This window comes from Oncorhynchus kisutch, unplaced genomic scaffold (assembly GCF_002021735.2).
Source record: "Oncorhynchus kisutch isolate 150728-3 unplaced genomic scaffold, Okis_V2 scaffold952, whole genome shotgun sequence".
In the NCBI taxonomy this organism is placed as follows: Eukaryota; Metazoa; Chordata; class Actinopteri; order Salmoniformes; family Salmonidae; genus Oncorhynchus; species Oncorhynchus kisutch.
The window spans coordinates 137,727-157,756 of NW_022262897.1; the positions used below are offsets into that span (position 1 = coordinate 137,727).

Consider the following 20,030-nt stretch of genomic DNA (forward strand, 5'->3'; position numbering starts at 1 on the left):
TCAGTGAGCCATCATTTAAGATTCATACAAAAAACATTCCAAGAACATTGATGTCTTGACTTTGTCTAAGGTAACGGTTAGCAAAATTAGGTAAATTGACAACGCACACTTTCTTTAAGTGCAATGTTAATATGCATTACATGGCATTGTAGATTTGAGATGTCTTTTGACCTAATATTACACGCTTTCAGACAATGCGCTTATTGCGCACTAAAATTTCAAAAAGATTAACTTACGTTAACTGATTAACTCTGACAGCCCTACAAAAACATTCAATAACCTTTGTCACATTGTTGACCGTGTACTGCAAGTGGCAGTTCTGTCCGGTTCCCCATTTTTGGGACGTCATGCCATTTTACAAACACCGTCAGACACTTAGTCGATTTAGAAAACGTCCCGACTGACCAGTCAGAAATCAGACTCACCTCCACAGTCCTGTTCATCTGATCCATCCTTACAGTCCACCTCTCCATCACAAACATGGCTGTGCAGGACACACTCTCTACCATCCTTGCACAGTCTAGAACCCATACGGCACTTCAGGGGGGCAGTTTGGGATGTTGGAGCAGCGATCGTTGGACAGCCAATCTCATCTGAGCCATCATGGCAATGAGCGCGTCCATCACAAACCAGACTCCTCTTAATACATTTCCTCCTGTCCTTACACCGGAACTCACCTGGGAGACACACATAAGAGGGACCATGAAGAAAGGTTAAGAGGGTTAAAGGGGTTTTCTGGGTGGCAAAGCAGTATCAAATATCAGAACGCATTAATATATCTACCTCGGTTTGGACATTTAGTAATGCAGGACTCCTCATCGAAACCATCAGGGCAGTCTCTCAATGTGTCACACAGCTGAGTTTGGGAGATGCACAAAGTTGAGCCCCGACACCTCACTGATGGACTGGTACAGACTGGCTGAGCAGGAGGCACTGAGTTGGAAACATGTGCATCCATTTAAAATCATTTTCGAATGAATTGCTTTTTCATATGGAATTATAGACATTAATGATCCCACTAACCTTTCTTTACACAACGTAAGCCCCCTGAGATTTTAAATACAACTTTAAATGCAAAAATATAAATACAACATGTAAAGTGTTATGATGAAAAGAAAATCCCAGCGATGTTGCAAGCAAACTTTTCAAATTCTGTACACAAATGTTATGCGGCATATCAAGAAGCTGATTAAACAACGTGATCATTGGGGACAATATAAGGCCTCTAACCTTTCACGTTTGAGTTCCATATATCTAATGGTTCCCCCAGCATGAGTTTTTCTAGGGGAGGGATGTTAGAATACACTCAATCTGATTTTTGCTGAACAGGAGTATTAATCTGCGCTGCCCTCAACCCAAGCACGTTGCCTGCTAATTAACTATAGGCTATTTATTTTCTAACAGTTTGAATTCTTACATGTATAAAGTAGCCCATTTCACTGTTGCGGAATGTATATTTGAGGCATCACTGAGCCAGTCAAACTTTTTTGACAAGAGCCCAAGCACTTCCAGTGTTTCCACAGATCAGACATTTGCTCATAACAAAAGGAGGTATATAGATGTAAATTAGCTTTGTCGAACAAATTGAACATTTATTGTGGAACTGGGATTCGTGGGAGTACATTCTGATGAAGATCAAATGTAAGTGAATATGTATAATGCTATTTCTGACTAATGTTGACTGCACAACATGGCGGATATTTTTTGGGGCTGGTATGGGCTCTGAACTCCGTACTCCTATTATTGCATGGTATGCTTTCTCCGTAACGTTTAAAAAAAATCTGACACAGCGGTTGCATTAAGGAGAAGTGTATCTAAAGTTCCATGCAGAACTGTATTTTCATTCGCAATTATAATTAGTATTTCTGTTAATCGGTATGCCTCTGCAAAATCACTGCATGTTTCACGCCAATGTAAAATGACATTTTTGGATATAAATATGCACTTTATTGAACAAAACATCTGTATTGTATAACATGAAGTCCTATGAGTGTCATCTCATGAAGATCAAATGTTCGTGATTCATTTGATCTCCATTTGTGATTTGTAACTCTTTGGCTGGAAAAATGGCGGGGTTTTTCTGTGACTTGGTGGTGACCTAAATCGTTTGTGGAGCGTTCGCTGTAAAGCATTTTTGCAATCACACTGTGGCTGGATTAACGATAATTTCACCTTTAAAATAGTCCCTAATACATGTTTGAGAAATTTGATTTATGAGATTTGTTGATTTGTATTTGGCGCCCTCCAATTTCATTGGCTGTTGGCAAGGGGTTCCTCTAGCGGAAACCGTTCCCAGACAGGTATACTAAACGAAGTTTAGGGATGGTTCACGCCACTGACTTATGGTGCTTTCAAGACAACTGGGAACTCCGGAAATATACGAGGTCAAATCATGACGTCCGTGATATTCAGGTCAGAAAGTCAGCGCTCTAGATAGAAGCCCATGTTCCTGAGTTGGATTACAGTTCAAAAAACAATTCCACAGTCGGGGGCTAATTTTTCATTGCCAGCTCGGACCCCCTTTTCCAGGGGTTTTAGTTGATAAATCCCTCCAACTACTCCCCTCCAAATAAAATTATCCCCACTACAAACACCTTAAATAATTGTTTACCAATATCTGGCAACCCTGTTTAGCTTTCACGCTACAGTTAGGTTTGTATTTAGGGTGAAATGTGAGGTGATTTGCTTTGTGGTTTGTCATACTAAATTACTTTTATCCTACATACACTAAGTAGTACATTGAAAATTTGTAAAATGCTGAAAAGTGGCCAAACTAAGTTGATATTTCAGGCAATGGGCACACGGGCGGCAGGTAGTCTAGTGGTTCGAGCGTCGGGCCAGTAATCAAAAGGTTGCTGGACCAAATCCCTGAGCTGACAAACAAAAAATCTGTCATTCTGAACAAGGAAGTTAAACCACTATTCCCCGGTAGGTCGTCATTGTAAATAAGAATTTGTTCTTAACGGACTTGCCTCGTGAAGAAAAACAAATGTAAATCCATCTTTTACTTGGTTTATTTTAGTCTTATAGTAAATGGCATTAGGGAGTTTGCTTCTCAAATACAAACAAACATGGCTGCCATCAAAGAATGTAGGTCAAAGGCATTTTTTATTAACATTAATTTAGTCTCATGCTCACCAGATATGTGATGCATTGTAAACAAGTCTAGCTGTTAGGTGGGCAATTTATTTGTTTTTAGTCAGCGCAACATGTGACTGGTTTATGGAATGAATTTGGCTGTGTTCCATGTGATGCTTGGATGATGTTCACATTCATCTTCTACAAGGAAATGTGAAATTAGGACTAAATGTGGGAAGTCCTTTAGTTGCCGTCAAAGCAAGGTTGAGATGCTTTTATTTCAGTCTAATAAAACCCTGCTGGGGAAAAACCTATTCAAAACAAATCAAATTTATTTATATAGCCCTTCGTACATCAGCTTATATCTCAAAGTGCTGTACAGAAACCCAGCCTAAAACCCCAAACAGCAAGCAATGCATAGGCTGGGCCTATGACCTCCCCAGTGTGTGGGCCTGGCTGCCAAGTGGGTGGGTCTGTGCCTTCAGTCATTTTAAATCTGAAGATTAGCGCCTAATTTATTTCTTTCAATTGACTGATTTCCTTCAATGAAGCAACTCTGGAAAATCTTTGAAATTGTTCAATGTTGCATTTATATTTTTGTTCACTATACATTAGACGCTATTGTACTAACCTTCCTTTACATCCAGAGCCACGATCACCCTGACAACGCCTGGTCCGACAGGGACATCGTGGACACGCCTCCTGTCCCGCCGGTCCCACACAGTGATGACATCATTAAACAGCGACACCAGGAGTGGAGAATGAGCGGCCACGATGGAACCAGGGACATTCCACTCTCTGCCTACCAGGTGAGTCTGGGACTTCAACAGACTCATGATCTTCAGATCTACACAAATAACTTGTTTGAGTGGTAAGGCGAAAGCAACCGGCTGTTAATTAAAGTCCATGTGCAAAGTCAGTGGCGAACACCGATGTAGCCTTCCAATAGCAAAGTTCAGATCAATCTGGTTCTTAATGTTTAGAAAAGTCTATTTATGTCAAAATAAACAATTCTCCAACACCCATATCGCACAAACTGAAAATACATAGGTGTAAAATAAATTGGTGAGATGCTCAAATGTTATAATAATTTGTACATGGTTGCGTTTCAGTCACTTTGGTTGCGTTTGCACCAGCCCCGCCATCCCCACACGACATGATCATTCCTAACCAGATGACCAGCTCAACACCGAGGAGCACAAGAAAAAGCATTATAGGAGACAGAATCACTGTTAAAGATAATATTGCAGTAAGTGATACTGACCGTCCCCCTCTGTGTTCCAGAGCAGTGTGTTAGATTGTAGGTCCAAAACAATGCGCCCAGCGACATGTCCCTCCACTCTCAGGACTTTCCTAGGGTTTCCTCCTGGCAGTCTCATGGATAGGATCCAGCCAGCCTCCAGCAAGTACAGCCTCCGCCGCTGCCAGTCCAGATAAACATCTCTTACCTCACTGCCTGACTGGTACAGTCTCCGTGGGTAACCCTGATCCATGTTAGTGACGCCAACACAGGCTTCATCACATGACAGCCAGTACAGATTTCTCATCTTCTGGTCTACTAACACCACGCAGGCTAGGAGACAAGGACAGCACAACATGAATATACTGGACCAGAACAGGCTAGGAGAGGGAATGAACCAACATAACTCAATATTCGGAAGGCATTCCTAATGTTTGATATAGATATATGATTGGCAGAGAAACAAAAAAATACAACAAGCAACAATTTAAGATTTTACCGTGTTACAGTTCATAAGGAAATCAGTCAATTGAAAAATGTATCATTCCCTAATCTATGGATTTCATATGGCTGTGCAGGGATGCAGCCATTGGTGGGCCTGGGAGGGCATTGGCCCAGCCAATCAATGAGTTTATCGCAAAATACATTCTCAGCTCCTCAGTACCCCACCCACTCCACACACACACCCCAAACATTGGTTATAAACTGAAACACCCTTCTCTCCCCTCCTTTTTAAAGCCCTTGATGAAAATATAACTGTTCCGAGGACGTTAGGGCGACCGTCCTATGTTAAAAGGGCTCAGATAATAAGCTGTTCCAAGGACATGTGGACTTGAGGTCCCCACGTTGAAAGGACAAAAACCACCTACAGAACTAAGACAACCTCAGCAAGAACCTAACGAATATAGCCTCGAATTTCAATGTGAAGGTGATGACCTACACACAGGAAGGATGAATTGACTACCAGCCAGAATATAGCAAGAGCTTAATTAAAAGTAGGGCAACTTGGTATGAACTTTCAACTCTCATTCACTCCAGAAGTGATACCTCCTAGCCGTTGAGTTGAAGAAGTCGCTAAACGTGGGCTAGGAGAGGACAGTATTAATTCTACCACGCTCCAGTTCACCACTAGACATTCAGAGGACCAGAGATCATAAAGGAAAAACCGGCCTTCCATCGACAACCAATCTACCGAAGCGCAGATCAGAGTAAATATTTATTGCAATCTCCTTTTTGAAATGGGCAGTTATTTAGAATGCATAATGACAGTATTTACGATAGGATAGCTTCTCCCTTTGTTACTTTAATCAGATATTACAGATAAATTATTTTATAGAATAGCATGTCATATCACTTAATCCGGCATAGCCACGAAATATAGGACAGACTTTACATGCTACGTTTATATATTTGTTCAGTGTACATGCATATATGCACACAAACACTAAACCTGCACAATATGGCTCCATTATATGTACCTGATTTCTGGTTGGGAGAGTAAAACATGTACCTGGTCTCAGCGTAGGGACAGTCTCTGTTTGGCCGGTATTGAGGCTCCAGCGCATCACATGACCAGTGCTGTTCGCCCAGTAGACCCAGTCCCCCCTCCAGTCGATGTCAAAAGACTCCATGACGTCATCCGTAGTCAGCAGTTTTGTCTTGATCAGCTCCTTCCCTTTCAACTCAAACAAGTTCAGTGTTGTGGATGTTGCATAAGCAAACCTGGGATCTGTGTGATAGAATAACAAGTACATTGCTCAACAGATGCTCCAAAGTGCCAGAACTAGCAGAGAAAGAAACAGGGTTAGAATTCTGTAATACATGGTAATCATACATTCACATGAGCCATCTGCCATGAGCAGTTTGTCATCAGGACAGGTACAGGTGAACCCAGCAGGCGGGTCCAGAGTCAGCATGCAGAGCTGGCAGCCAGACTTTACACAGGCTGATGGAGCTTCAAAAAAAATATTTAAAAAACAACATGGAGTTCTCCAACAACAAAGATGTTAGCCTTCGCATGATATGACCAGTAGGTAGCCTAGTGGCTAGAGCGTTGGGCCAGTAACCAAATGGTTGGTAGATTGAATCCCGAGCTGACAAGGTAAAATCTGTCATTCTGCCACTGAACAAGGTAGCTAACCTCTTGAGTGTAGGGGGCAGTATTTTGATGTTTGGATGAAAAACGTACCCAAATGAAACTGCCTATTTCTCAGGCCCAGAATCTAGAAAATGCATATAATTGTCAGTTTAGGATAGAAAACACTAAAGTTTCCAAAACTGTCAAAATATTGTTAGAGTATAACTGATAATGCAGGTGAAAACATGAGGAAAATCTAAACCGGAAGTGCGTTTTTTCCTGAAAGCTCTATTCCATTGCCTGCCTTTGCTCCATTTAAAAGGGATATCAACCAGACATCAAATGAGCAAGAAAGATCACATTGTGTCATTGTATGGCTGGGTGCCAGCAGCGTTTTGCATGCGCAACAGCTTGGAGGAGACATTTCTCGCTCTCCTATTGAAGAAGCTTACAGTCCTGGTTGAATTATTATCGATTATATATTGTAAAACCAACCTGAGGATTGAGTATAAAACTTTTGACACGTTTCTACAAACTTTACGGATACTATTTGGATTTGTCTGCCCCATCGTGACGGCTCGAGCCTGTTGATTTCTGAACATAGCGCGCCATCCAAATGGAGGTATTTTGTTCCATAAAAATAATCTTTATGGAACCAAAGGAACATTGGTGTAACTGGGAGTCTCGTGACTGCAAACAGCCGTAGATCAAAGGTAAGGGATTCATTTTATTTCTTTTCTGACCAATCTACTTTGCTGCTAGCTGTTTAATGTTGTCTGCTGAGAGAGATGTCCTAACAAACACTTGGATAGATTTTGCTCTAAAGATTTTTTTAAATCCGACATGCCAGGTGGATTAACAACAAGCTAAGCAGTGTTTCGCTATATTGCACTTGTGATTTCATGAAAATTAAATATTTTTAGTAATTTAATTTGTATTTGGCGCCCTGCAATTCAGCGGATGTTGACAAAAATGATCCTGCTAACGGAATGGGTGCATCAAGAAGTTGAATAAAATACCTCCAGAGTAAGCGTGATACGCCCCATACCTCCAGGGTAAGCGTGATACAGTAGAAGGAATATCGCTGATATGTATTGCGGCCATTTGGATCGGTTTCCAACAGTGAAGACTCGTACATTTCTTCGAGACAATTATCAGCTTCCATTGTCAGTAGATAAAACTGCTTCGCCAGGCCACACATACACTCCTTTCTTGAAACATGAATATCTTAGCAGCTTTTCTATTTATTATAGACCTGTTCGAGTAGTGGCGAACCCAGGCCTTCAGGGGCGAACCCATTGGACGGGGCCTTCAGAGTGCGACAGGTTCATGATGCAGGAAGGACAGCGATGGTAATAATAAAGTTTGGTCCGAAGTCTTGATTAGTAAGCCATTTGTGACGTGAAATTCAGTCATGAGCCACATGCATCAGGGGGCCAGGCCACGCCCACACAATCAGATTGAGCAAAAACCTAAAAACACATTAAAAAAAAGTTACTCACCAGATTATCATTTGAAACAACCCTTTTCTGCAGTCAATAATCTAAAGCGCCCTCTTTGGCCTCAGTGGAACATTAATATACATACTTGATTTTTTAATAAACAAAAACCCAATGTTACTATGTTAAACAGTTTTAGTTAGACTGTCTATTTATTTTATTTTAGTTTCACCTTTATTTAACCAGGTAGGCTAGTTGAGAACAAGTTCTCATTTGCAACTGCGACCTGGCCAAGATAAAGCATAGCAGTGTGAACAGACAACAGAGTTACACATGGAGTAAACAATTAACAAGTCAATAACACAGTAGAGGAAAGAAAAGGGGAGTCTATATACATTGTGTGCAAAAGGCATGAGGTAGGCGAATAATTACAATATTGCAGATTAACACTGGAGTGATAAATGATCAGATGGTCATGTTCAGGAAGAGATATTGGTGTGCAAAAGAGCAGAAAAGTAAATAAATAAAAACAGTATGGGGATGAGGTAGGTAAAAATGGGTGGGCTATTTACCGATAGACTATGTAGAGCTGCAGCGATTGGTTAGCTGCTCAGATAGCAGATGTTTAAAGTTGGTGAGGGAGATAAAAGTCTCCAACTTCAGCGATTTTTGCAATTCGTTCCAGTCACAGGCAGCAGAGAACTGGAACGAAAGGTGGCCAAATGAGGTGTTGGCTTTAGGGATGATCAGTGAGATACACCTGCTGGAGCGCGTGCTACGGATGGGTGTTGCCATCGTGATCAGTGAACCGAGATAAGGCGGAGCTTTACCTAGCATGGACTTGTAGATGACCTGGAGCCAGTGGGTCTGGCGACGAATATGTAGCGAGGGCCAGCCGACTAGAGCATACAAGTCGCAGTGGTGGGTGGTATAAGGTGCTTTAGTGACAAAACGGATGGCACTGTGATAGACTACATCCAATTTGCTGAGTAGAGTGTTGGAAGCAATTCTGTAGATGACGTCGCCGAAGTCGAGGATTGGTAGGATAGTCAGTTTTACTAGGGCAAGTTTGGCGGCGTGAGTGAAGGAGGCTTTGTTGCGGAATAGAAAGCCGACTCTAGATTTGATTTTCGATTGGGGATGTTTGATATGAGTCTGGAAGGAGAGTTTACAGTCTAGTCTAGACACCTAGGTCCTTATAGATGTCCACATATTCAAGGTCGGAACCATCCAGGGTGGTGATGCTGGTCAGGCGTGCGGGTGCAGGCAGCGAACGGTTGAAAAGCATGCATTTGGTTTTAATAGCGTTTAAGAGCAGTTGGAGGCCACGGAAGGAGTGTTATATGGCATTGAAGCTCGTTTGGAGGTTAGCACAGTGTCCAAGGACGGGCCAGAAGTATATAGAATGGTGTCGTCTGCGTACAGGTGGATCAGGGAATCGCCCGCAGCAAGAGCAACATCATTGATATATACAGAGAAAAGTGTTGGCCCGAGAATTGAACCCTGTGGCACCCCCATAGAGACTGCCAGAGGACCGGACAGCATGCCCTCCGATTTGACACACTGAACTCTGTCTGCAAAGCAGTTGGTGAACCAGGCAAGGCAGTCATCCGAAAAGCCGAGGCTACTGAGTCTGCCGATAAGAATATGGTGATTGACAGTCGAAAGCCTTGGCAAGGTCGATGTAGACAGCTGCACAGTACTGTCTTTTATCGATGGCGGTTATGATATCGTTTAGTACCTTGAGCGTGGCTGAGGTGCACCCATGACCGGCTCGGAAAGCAGATTGCACAGCGGAGAAGGTACGGTGGGATTTGAGATGGTCAGTGACCAGTTTGTTGACTTGGCTTTCGAAGACCTTAGTTAGGCAGGGCAGGATGGATATAGGTCTGTAACAGTTTGGGTCCAGGGTGTCTCCCCCTTTGAAGAGGGGGATGACTGCGGCAGCTTTCCAATCCTTGGGGATCTCAGACGATATGAAAGAGAGGTTGAACAGGCTGGTAATAGGGGTTGCGACAATGGTGGCGGATAGTTTCAGAAATAGAGGGTCCAGATTGTCAAGCCCAGCTGATTTGTACGGGTCCAGGTTTTGTAGCTCTTTCAGAACATCTGCTATCTGGATTTGGGTAAAGGAGAACCTGGAGAGGCTTGGGCGAGTAGCTGCGGGGGGGGTGGAGCTGTTGGCCGAGGTTGGAGTAGCCAGGCGGAAGGCGGAAGGCATGGCCAGCCGTTGAGAAATGCTTGTTGAAATTTTCGATAATCATGGATTTATCGGTGGTGACTGTTACCTAGCCTCAGTGCAGTGGGCAGCTGGGAGGAGGTGCTCTTATTCTCCATGGACTTCAGTGTCCCAGAACCTTTTGGAGTTGGAGCTACAGGATACAAATTTCTGCCTGAAGAAGCTGGCCTTAGCTTTCCTGACTGACTGCGTGTATTGGTTCCTGACTTCCCTGAACAGTTGCATATCACGGGGACTATTCGATGCTATTGCAGTCCGCCACAGGATGTTTTTGTGCTGGTCGAGGGCAGTCAGGTCTGGAGTGAACCAAGGGCTATATCGGTTCTTAGTTCTGCATTTTTTGAACGGAGCATGCTTATCTAAAATGGTGAGGAAGTTACTTTTAAAGAATGACCAGGCATCCTCATCTGACGGGATGAGGTCAATGTCCTTCCAGTATACCCGTGCCAGGTCGATTAGAAAGGCCTGCTCACAGAAGTGTTTTAGGGTGCGTTTGACAGTGTTGAAGGATGGTCGTTTGACTGCGGCTCCGTAGCGATACAGGCAATGAGGCAGTGATCGCTGAGATCCTGGTTGAAGACAGCGGAGGTGTATTTGGAGGTGTAATATTGGGATGTAAACTAAACATTGAATACAATTCAACTGACGTGGTTCAGGTGTTATTTAACCAGTTGGATTTAGGGGGCACTATTTTAATTTTAGGATGAAAAACGTTCCCCGTTTTAAACAAGATATTTTGTCACGAAAAGATGCTCGACTACGCATATAATTGACAGCTTTGGAAAGACACTGACGTTTCCAAAACTGCAAAGATATTGTCTGTGAGTGCCACAGAACTGATGTAACAGGCAAAACCCAGATAAAAATCCAACCAGTAAGTGCCGCATTTCTTGAAACCTCCTCATGCCAATGACTCCTTTTATATCGTCGTGCTATAAATTCACAGACAACACAAAGATTCCTTGATGCCCTTCCAGACTCCCTCTGCCTACCCAAGGACGCCAGAGGACAAAAATCAGTTAACCACCTAACTGAGGATCTCAATCTAACCTTGCGCAATACCCTAGATGCAGTTGCACCCCTAAAAACTAAAAAAATGTCTCATAAGAAACTAGCTCCCTGGTACACAGAAAATACCCGAGCTCTGAAGCAAGCTTCCAGAAAATTGGAACGGAAATGGCGCCACACCAAACTGGAAGTCTTCCGACTAGCTTGGAAGGACGGTACCGTGCAGTACCGTAGAGCCCTTACTGCTGCTCGATCATCCTATTTTTCTAACTTAATTGAGGAAAATAAGAACAATCCGAAATTCCTTTTTAATACTGTCGCAAAGCTAACTAAAAAGCAGCATTCCCCAAGAGAGGATGACTTTCACTTTAGCAGTGATAAATTCATGAACTTCTTTGAGGAAAAGATTATGATTATTAGAAAGCAAATTACGGACTCCTCTTTAAACCTGCGTATTCCTCCAAACCTCAGTTGTCCTGAGTCTGCACAACTCTGCCAGGACCTAGGATCAAGAGAGACGCTCAAGTGTTTTAGTACTATATCTCTTGACACAATGATGAAAATAATCATGGCCTCTAAACCTTCAAGCTGCATACTGGACCCTATTCCAACTAAACTACTGAAAGAGCTGCTTCCTGTGCTTGGCCCTCCTATGTTGAACATAATAAACGGCTCTCTATCCACTGGATGTGTACCAAACTCACTAAAAGTGGCAGTAATAAAGCCTCTCTTGAAAAAGCCAAACCTTGACCCAGAAAATATAAAAAACTATCGGCCTATATCGAATCTTCCATTCCTCTCAAAAATTTTAGAGAAGGCTGTTGCGCAGCAACTCACTGCCTTCCTGAAGACAAACAATGTATACGAAATGCTTCAGTCTGGTTTTAGACCCCATCATAGCACTGAGACGGCACTTGTGAAGGTGGTAAATGACATTTTAATGGCATCGGACCGAGGCTCTGCATCTGTCCTCGTGCTCCTAGACCTTAGTGCTGCTTTTGATACCATCGATCACCACATTCTTTTGGAGAGATTGGAAACCCAAATTGGTCTACACGGACATGTTCTGGCCTGGTTTAGATCTTATCTGTCGGAAAGATATCAGTTTGTCTCTGTGAATGGTTTGTCCTCTGACAAATCAACTGTAAATTTCGGTGTTCCTCAAGGTTCCGTTTTAGGACCACTATTGTTTTCACTATATATTTTACCTCTTGGGGATGTTATTCGAAAACATAATGTAAACTTTCACTGCTATGCGGATGACACACAGCTGTACATTTCAATGAAACATGGTGAAGCCCCAAAATTGCCCTCGCTAGAAGCATGTGTTTCAGACATAAGGAAGTGGATGGCTGCAAACTTTCTACTATTAAACTCGGACAAAACAGAGATGCTTGTTCTAGGTCCCAAGAAACAAAGAGATCTTCTGTTGAATCTGACAATTAATCTTAATGGTTGTACAGTCGTCTCAAATAAAACTGTGAAGGACCTCGGCGTTACTCTGGACCCTGATCTCTCTTTTGAAGAACATATCAAGACCATTTCGAGGACAGCTTTTTTCCATCTACGTAACATTGCAAAAATCAGAAACTTTCTGTCCAAAAATGATGCAGAAAAATTAATCCATGCTTTTGTCACTTCTAGGTTAGACTACTGCAATGCTCTATTTTCCGGGCTACCCGGATAAAGCACTAAATAAACTTCAGTTAGTGCTAAATACGGCTGCTAGATATCCTGACTAGAACCCAAAAATTTGATCATATTACTCCAGTGCTAGCCTCTCTACACTGGCTTCCTGTCAAAGCAAGGGCTGATTTCAAGGTTTTACTGCTAACCTACAAAGCATTACATGGGCTTGCTCCTACCTATCTCTCTGATTTGGTCCTGCCGTACATACCTACACGTACGCTACGATCACAAGACGCAGGCCTCCTAATTGTCCCTAGAATTTCTAAGCAAACAGCTGGAGGCAGGGCTTTCTCCTATAGAGCTCCATTTTTATGGAACGGTCTGCCTACCCATGTCAGAGACGCAAACTCGGTCTCAACCTTTAAGTCTTTACTGAAGACTCATCTCTTCAGTGGGTCATATGATTGAGTGTAGTCTGGCCCAGGAGTGGGAAGGTGAACGGAAAGGCTCTGGAGCAACGAACCGCCCTTGCTGTCTCTGCCTGGCCGGTTCCCCTCTTTCCACTGGGATTCTCTGCCTCTAACCCTATTACAGGGGCTGAGTCACTGCCTTGCTGGGGCTCTCTCATGCCGTCCCTGGAGGGGGTGCGTCACCTGAGTGGGTTGATTCACTGTTGTGGTCATCCTGTCTGGGTTGGCGCCCCCCCCCCCCCCTTGGGTTGTGCCGTGGCGGAGATCTTTGTGGGCTATACTCAGCCTTGTCTCAGGATGGTAAGTTGGTGGTTGAAGATATCCCTCTAGTGGTGTGGGGGCTGTGCTTTGGCAAAGTGGGTGGGGTTATATCCTTCCTGTTTGGCCCTGTCCGGGGGTGTCCTCGGATGGGGCCACAGTGTCTCCTGACCCCTCCTGTCTCAGCCTCCAGTATTTATGCTGCAGTAGTTTATGTGTCGGGGGGCTGGGGTCAGTTTGTTATATCTGGAGTACTTCTCCTGTCCTATTCGGTGTCCTGTGTGAATCTAAGTGTGCGTTCTCTAATTCTCTCCTCTCTTTCTTTCTTTCTCTCTCTCTCTCGGAGGACCTGAGCCCTAGGACCATGCCCCAGGACTACCTGACATGATGACTCCTTGCTGTCCCCAGTCCACCTGGCCATGCTGCTGTTCCAGTTTCAACTGACCTGAGCCCTAGGACCATGCCCCAGGACTACCTGACATGATGACTCCTTGCTGTCCCCAGTCCACCTGGCCATGCTGCTGCTCCAGTTTCAACTTCCACCTGACTGTGCTGCTGCTCCAGTTTCAACTGTTCTGCCTTATTATTATTCGACCATGCTGGTCATTTATGAACATTTGAACATCTTGGCCATGTTCTGTTATAATCTCTACCCGGCACAGCCAGAAGAGGACTGGCCACCCCACATAGCCTGGTTCCTCTCTAGGTTTCTTCCTAGGTATTGGCCTTTCTAGGGAGTTTTTCCTAGCCACCGTGCTTCTACACCTGCATTGCTTGCTGTTTGGGGTTTTAGGCTGGGTTTCTGTACAGCGCTTTGAGATATCAGCTGATGTACGAAGGGCTATATAAATAAATTTGATTTGATTTGATTTGATATGGCTGTGAATGAGCTACGAATGAGCTTACGTTTTCCCCAAGGTGTCTACAGCATTGTGACGTCTTTTTAGGCATTTCCCTTGAAGAATGGCTGTAAGGGACCATATGGCATGTGGTCACATGGTGTCTCCCGCAGAAAACCTTGCGTAAAATACTGAGGTAGCCATTTTTCCAATCGCTTCTTATGAGAAACCAACTGCCTCGACGGATATAATATCGAATATATTTGTTAAAAACACCCTGAGAATGGATCCTAAACAACCTTTGCTGTGTTTGTCGATATTATGGAGCAAATTTTGAAAAACTTTTGGCGTTATAGTTGTAGCATTTTAGGGTCGATTTCTCAGCCAAGCATGATGAAGAAACGGGAGCTATTTCGCCTACAAAAATAATTTTGGGAAAAAGGAACATTTGCAATCTAACTGGGAGTCTCGAGTGAAAGCATCTGAAGTTCCTAAAGGTAAATGATTTCATTTGGTTGCTTTTCTTATTTGTGAAAATGCTGCCAGCAGAGCCTAGCATAGCATTATGCCATGATAAACTTACAAATGCTTGTCTAGCGTTGGCTGTAATGCATATTTTGAAAATCTGAGATGACAGTGTTGTTAACAAAAGGCTAAGCTTGTGTTTGAATAAATTTATTTCATTTGCGATTTTCATCAATAGGAAAAGTTTAGGGGTATTTATGTCCGTTGCGTTATGCTAATGGATTTGAGGCTGATTACGCTCCCGGATACGGGTTTGCTCATCGCAAAAGGTTAACCTCTTGAAGCTAGGGGGCAGTATTTGTATCTTTGGGAAAAAAAGTTCCCATAGTAAACGGCCTATTTCTTTGGACTAGATGCTAGAATATGCATATAATTGACAGATTAGGATAGAAAACACTAAAGTTTCCAAAACTGTGAAAATATTTTGAGTATAACAGAACTGATATTGCAGGCGAAACCCTGAGGAAATTCCAATCAGGAAGTGCCTCTTATTTTGAAACCCTTCTGTTCCTATGCATGCCTATCCTCCATTTAAAGGGAGATCAACCAGATTCCCCTTTCTATGGCTTCCATAAGGGTTCAAGTCTTTCGACAGTTTCAGGCTTTTATTTTGAAAAATGAGAGTGAAAGATCACATTGCGTAAGTGGATAGGTGGGGGCTCTGAGTGAGTTTTTGCGCAACTGAGTAAAGCCGCCATTGTTCCTCCCGCTGTTATTGAAAAACCTACACTCGGTTGATATATTATCGAATATATATTTTTAAAACTACCTGAGGAATGATAAGAAACGTTTGACATGTTTCTGTGGACATTATGGAGACTATCTGGATTTTCCGTCTGTGTTGTCGTGACCACTCTTTCCTGTGGATTTCTGAACATAACGACAAACGGAGGTATTTTGGATATAAAAATAATCTTAATGGAACAAAAGGAACATTTGTGTAACTGGGAATCTCGTGAGTGAAAACACCCGAAGATCAAAGGTAAGCAATTAATTTGATTGCTTTTCTGATTTGTGACCAAGCTACCTGATGCTAAGTGTACTTAATGTTTTGTCATGCGATCGATAAACTTAGACAAACGCTTGGATTGCTTTCGCTGTACAGCATAATTTCAAAATCTGAGACAGGTGGATTAATTAACAAAAGGCTAAATTGTGTTTTGCAATATTGCACCTGTGATTTCATAAATATATATATTTTTGTAATATTATGTGAATGTGGCACTATGCTATTCAGCAGTTGTTGATGACAATTATCACGCTAAAGGGATAGATAGCGTCAAGAAGTAAAGGTCTTTCTCACATCTGCTACAGAGAGCGTGATCACACAATCTGTAACAACCACTTCCTGATCAAGTCTAATACTTACGTTTCATGCAGACCACAAGTCAGTCACAAGTCAAGTGAAGGTAGCCTGCCTAAATGACTTTCGACCCGTAACTCACATCGGTAGCCATGAAGTGCTTTGAAAGGCTGGTCATGACTCACAACATGATTATCCCGGAAACCTTAGACCCACTCCAAACCACAACAGATGACGCAATCTCAATCGCACTCCACACTGCCCTTTGCCACCTAGACAAAAGGAACTCCTATGCTTGAATGTTCTTCGTTGACTACAGCTCAGCATTCACCTTTGTGCCCTCAAAACTCCTCACTAAGCTAAGGACCCTGGTACTAAATACCCTCCCCCTGCAACTGGATCCTGTACTTCCTGACGGGCCGCCCCCAGGTGGTAAGTGTAGGCAACACCACATCTGCCACGCTGATCCTCAACACTGGTGCCCCTCAAGGGTTCATGCTCAGTCCCCTCCTTTAATCACTGTTCAACCACAACCGCATGACAAAGCACGACTCCAACACCAGCAATAAGTATGCTGACATCACAAGTGGTAGGCCTGATCAGCGACAATGAGAAGGCTGACAGGGAGGTCGTCAGACCGAGCAGTGTGGTGTCAGGAATACAACCTCTCCCTCAACTTGAGCAAGACAAAGGAGCGGAACGTGGACTACAATGAAAGGAAGGCCGAACATGACACCATTCACAGACAGGGTTGTAGTGGAGCGGGTCGAGAGTTCCAATTCCTTGGTGTCCAACACCAAACTATCATGGTCCAAAAACACCAAGACAGTCGTGAAGAAGTCACAACAATGCCATTTCCCCCACAAGATACTGAAAAAATTTGGAATGGGTCCCCAGATCCTCAAAAAGCGATCCACCTGCACCATTGAGAGCCTCCTGGCCAGTTGCATCACCACCTGGTATGGCAACTTGTCTATAAGGAGCTACAGAGGGTAGTGCTTACAGCCCAGTAAATCACTGGGGCCAAACTTCCTGCCATCCAGGACCTATATACAAGCCGGTGACGGAGGAAGGGAACAAAAATAAAATATGTCATTGACTCCAGTCACCCAAGTCAGATTGTTCTCTCTACTACAGCAGTACCGGAGTGCCGCCACCAAGTCTAGGTCCAAAAGGCTCCTTAACAGCTTCTACCCCCAAGCCATCAGACTACTGAAGAAATAATCAAATGGCCACCCGGTCTATTTACATTTCATTCTATTTCTTGAACTGTATTGTTGGTTAAGGGCTTGTAAGTAAGCATTTCACGGTCTGTTGTATTTGGCGCATTGTGACAAATTAAAGGCAAACTCAGCTCCCTCATGCATTGAATCAGATAGTTCAATCATCAAAACTGACTGATATGGCCAAATCTTCAATGATTTTTTTTCATTGACAAGATTCGCAAACTCTGGCATGACATCCCAGCAACAAGCACTGACACTACACATCCAAATACAAAAGTTTGGGGTCACTTCGAAATGTCCTTGTTTGATAGAAAAGCACATTGTCAATTAAAATAACATCAAATTGATCAGAAATACAGTGTAGACATTGTTAATGCTTCTCCACCTGCATTGCTTGCTGTTTGGGGTTTTAGGCTGGGTTTCTGTACAGCACTTTGAGATATCAGCTGATGTACGAAGGGCTATATAAATAAATTTGATTTGATTTGATTTGATTTGTTAATGTTGTAAATGACTATTGTAGCTGGAAACGGCTGATTTTTAATGGAGTATCTACATAGGCTTACAGAGGCCCATTATCCGCAACAATCACTCCTGTGTTCTTAGGACACTAAAGAAGCCTTTCTATTGACTCTGAAAAACACCAAAAGAAAGATGCCCAGGGTCCCTACTCATCTGAGTGAATGTGCCTTAGGCATGCTGCAAGGAGGCATGAGGACTGCAGATGTGGCCAGCGCAATACATTGTCATGTTTTTACTGTGAGACACCTAAGAAAGCGTTACAGGGAAACAGGATGGACAGATCGTCCTCGCAGTGGCAGACAACGTGCAACACATGCACAGGATCGGTATATCAGAACATCACACCTACGGGACGGGTACAGGATGGCAACAACAACTATCCGAGTTATACCAGGAACGCACAATATTCTTACTCATTCCTTCACACTTGTGTTTTTAAGGTAGTTGTGAAACTGTTAGGTTAGATATTACTGCATGGTCAGAACCTGAAGCACAAGCATTTTGCTACACACGCATTAACATCTGCTAACCATGTGTATGTGACAAATACAATTTGATCCTTCCATCAGTGCTCAGACTGTCCGCAATAGGTCGAGGCTGGACTGAGGGCTTGTAGGCTGGACTGCGGGCTTGTCATTTTTTATATTTTTACATTTTATTTAACTAGGCAAGTCAGTTACGAACAAATTCTTATTTACAATGGCGGCCTAGGAAGAGTGGGTTAACTGCCTTGTTCAGGGGCAGAATTACATTTTTACCTTGTCAGCTCGGGGATTCGATCTAGCAACCTTTCGGTTACTGGCCCAATACTAACCACTAGCCTACCTGCCACTCGAACATGTTATTTGATATGCCCCATACCTTTTGGCTGCTGTTGTTCATGGTATGCCTCTAGGACAGGGAGTGTTGTCCTCTGAATAAAGGTCTTCTGATTAGGTCGGTCCTGAGGGGAGCGCCACAGACCCTTCTGATCTGTCCAGTAGAACCACCTCTCAAACACCGCCAGGCTCTGAGCTGGTCTCCTCTTGAAGAACTCCAGAAAGCTGTAGCGACCACTCCCATCCACTCGCACAGTCTCTATGGACTGAGAAAGAATAAAAACAATTGGTTCTACTTTGGCAATATGTTAATTGCTGTGGACAGACAAGCAGTACTATTGCTTATAGCTGGACTATATCAAGAACCTTTTTAAAATCACTCATCCAGTACAGCCTCCTAGCTGTAACATCCAGGGTCAGACTCCGTGGAGCCTGTGCAGTGAGGACCACCAGAGATTCCTGCTTTATCCCATCCATCCCAGATCTCTCCAGAGTAATTTTATCACCTGGACCTTTGTTGATCCAAAACAACAAGCTGCAAAGTAAAGGAGAAAATGACAAATCGTTGCGATAAATGCCCCAACTACTGATCAAAAGTACCACAAATATTAACATGATCCAACCTTTCAATGGGAAGAAGGACCAGCTCCAACGGGTCTATGTTCTTGGCCAAGACAGTTGCAAATCCGCTCCCATCAGCTGCCCCAACATGAATAGATCGGGTCTTCTGGTTGGTCCAGTACAGCTGGCCTGTCAGCCAATCACAGACTAGACTTCTAACCCCATATTGTCCTGAGAGCAGAGGGGGAACCACATCACAACTCTACATACCCAGTGTCCAGGGCAGGCTCCAGGCATAATCAAACTCAGTCAGGGTCTCAACTTAACTTCTTCGATATAGGGGGAGCTCTTTTAATTTTTGGATGAAAAACATTCCCGTTTTAACCTCTTGATCCTATGGCTGAATACTGCCCCCTTTGGAGGAAGTGCGTGCCCATAGTAAACTGAAAATATCTTTTTCCAAAATTGCTAATATATGCATATAATAATTATTGAATAGAAAACTCTAAAGTTTCTAAAACCGTTAAAATTTTGTCTGTATGTAAAGCAGAACTCCCAGGGCAGCCTTTCTTCCAAACACCCTCCTCTCAACAGCAAAGTTGGGACAACTTTGATGTCATCGCCCCCACCCTTCCCAACCAGCTACGGATCCAGGAACAGTTTCTATGTGTTCAGCCCGATGTCTGCTTTCAAATGACGCGTCCTTTGTTAGAATCTAGCGCGCCCCCGTCCTTTGGCGGGCGAAATCATTCGGGTCACGCGGAAATACAGGCACTCTATTGCGCGCGCCGGACACTT

The 20,030-nt window shown here is 43.4% G+C and overlaps 1 protein-coding gene across 1 annotated transcript in view; it reads right to left on the reverse strand.

Moving 5' to 3' along the window:
• Nucleotides 1-20,030, reverse strand: part of LOC109877115 (low-density lipoprotein receptor-related protein) — a 75,729-nt gene that overhangs the window by 40,449 nt on the left and 15,250 nt on the right. The window contains exons 8-16 of the mRNA XM_031817171.1: nucleotides 19,295-19,463; nucleotides 19,038-19,206; nucleotides 18,715-18,937; nucleotides 6,153-6,272; nucleotides 5,829-6,047; nucleotides 4,343-4,651; nucleotides 3,710-3,925; nucleotides 784-933; nucleotides 426-677 (exon numbers count right to left, since the gene is read on the reverse strand). Of these exons, the coding sequence (XP_031673031.1) occupies nucleotides 426-677; nucleotides 784-933; nucleotides 3,710-3,925; nucleotides 4,343-4,651; nucleotides 5,829-6,047; nucleotides 6,153-6,272; nucleotides 18,715-18,937; nucleotides 19,038-19,206; nucleotides 19,295-19,463 (1,827 nt within the window). The remainder of the gene's footprint in view (nucleotides 1-425; nucleotides 678-783; nucleotides 934-3,709; nucleotides 3,926-4,342; nucleotides 4,652-5,828; nucleotides 6,048-6,152; nucleotides 6,273-18,714; nucleotides 18,938-19,037; nucleotides 19,207-19,294; nucleotides 19,464-20,030) is intronic.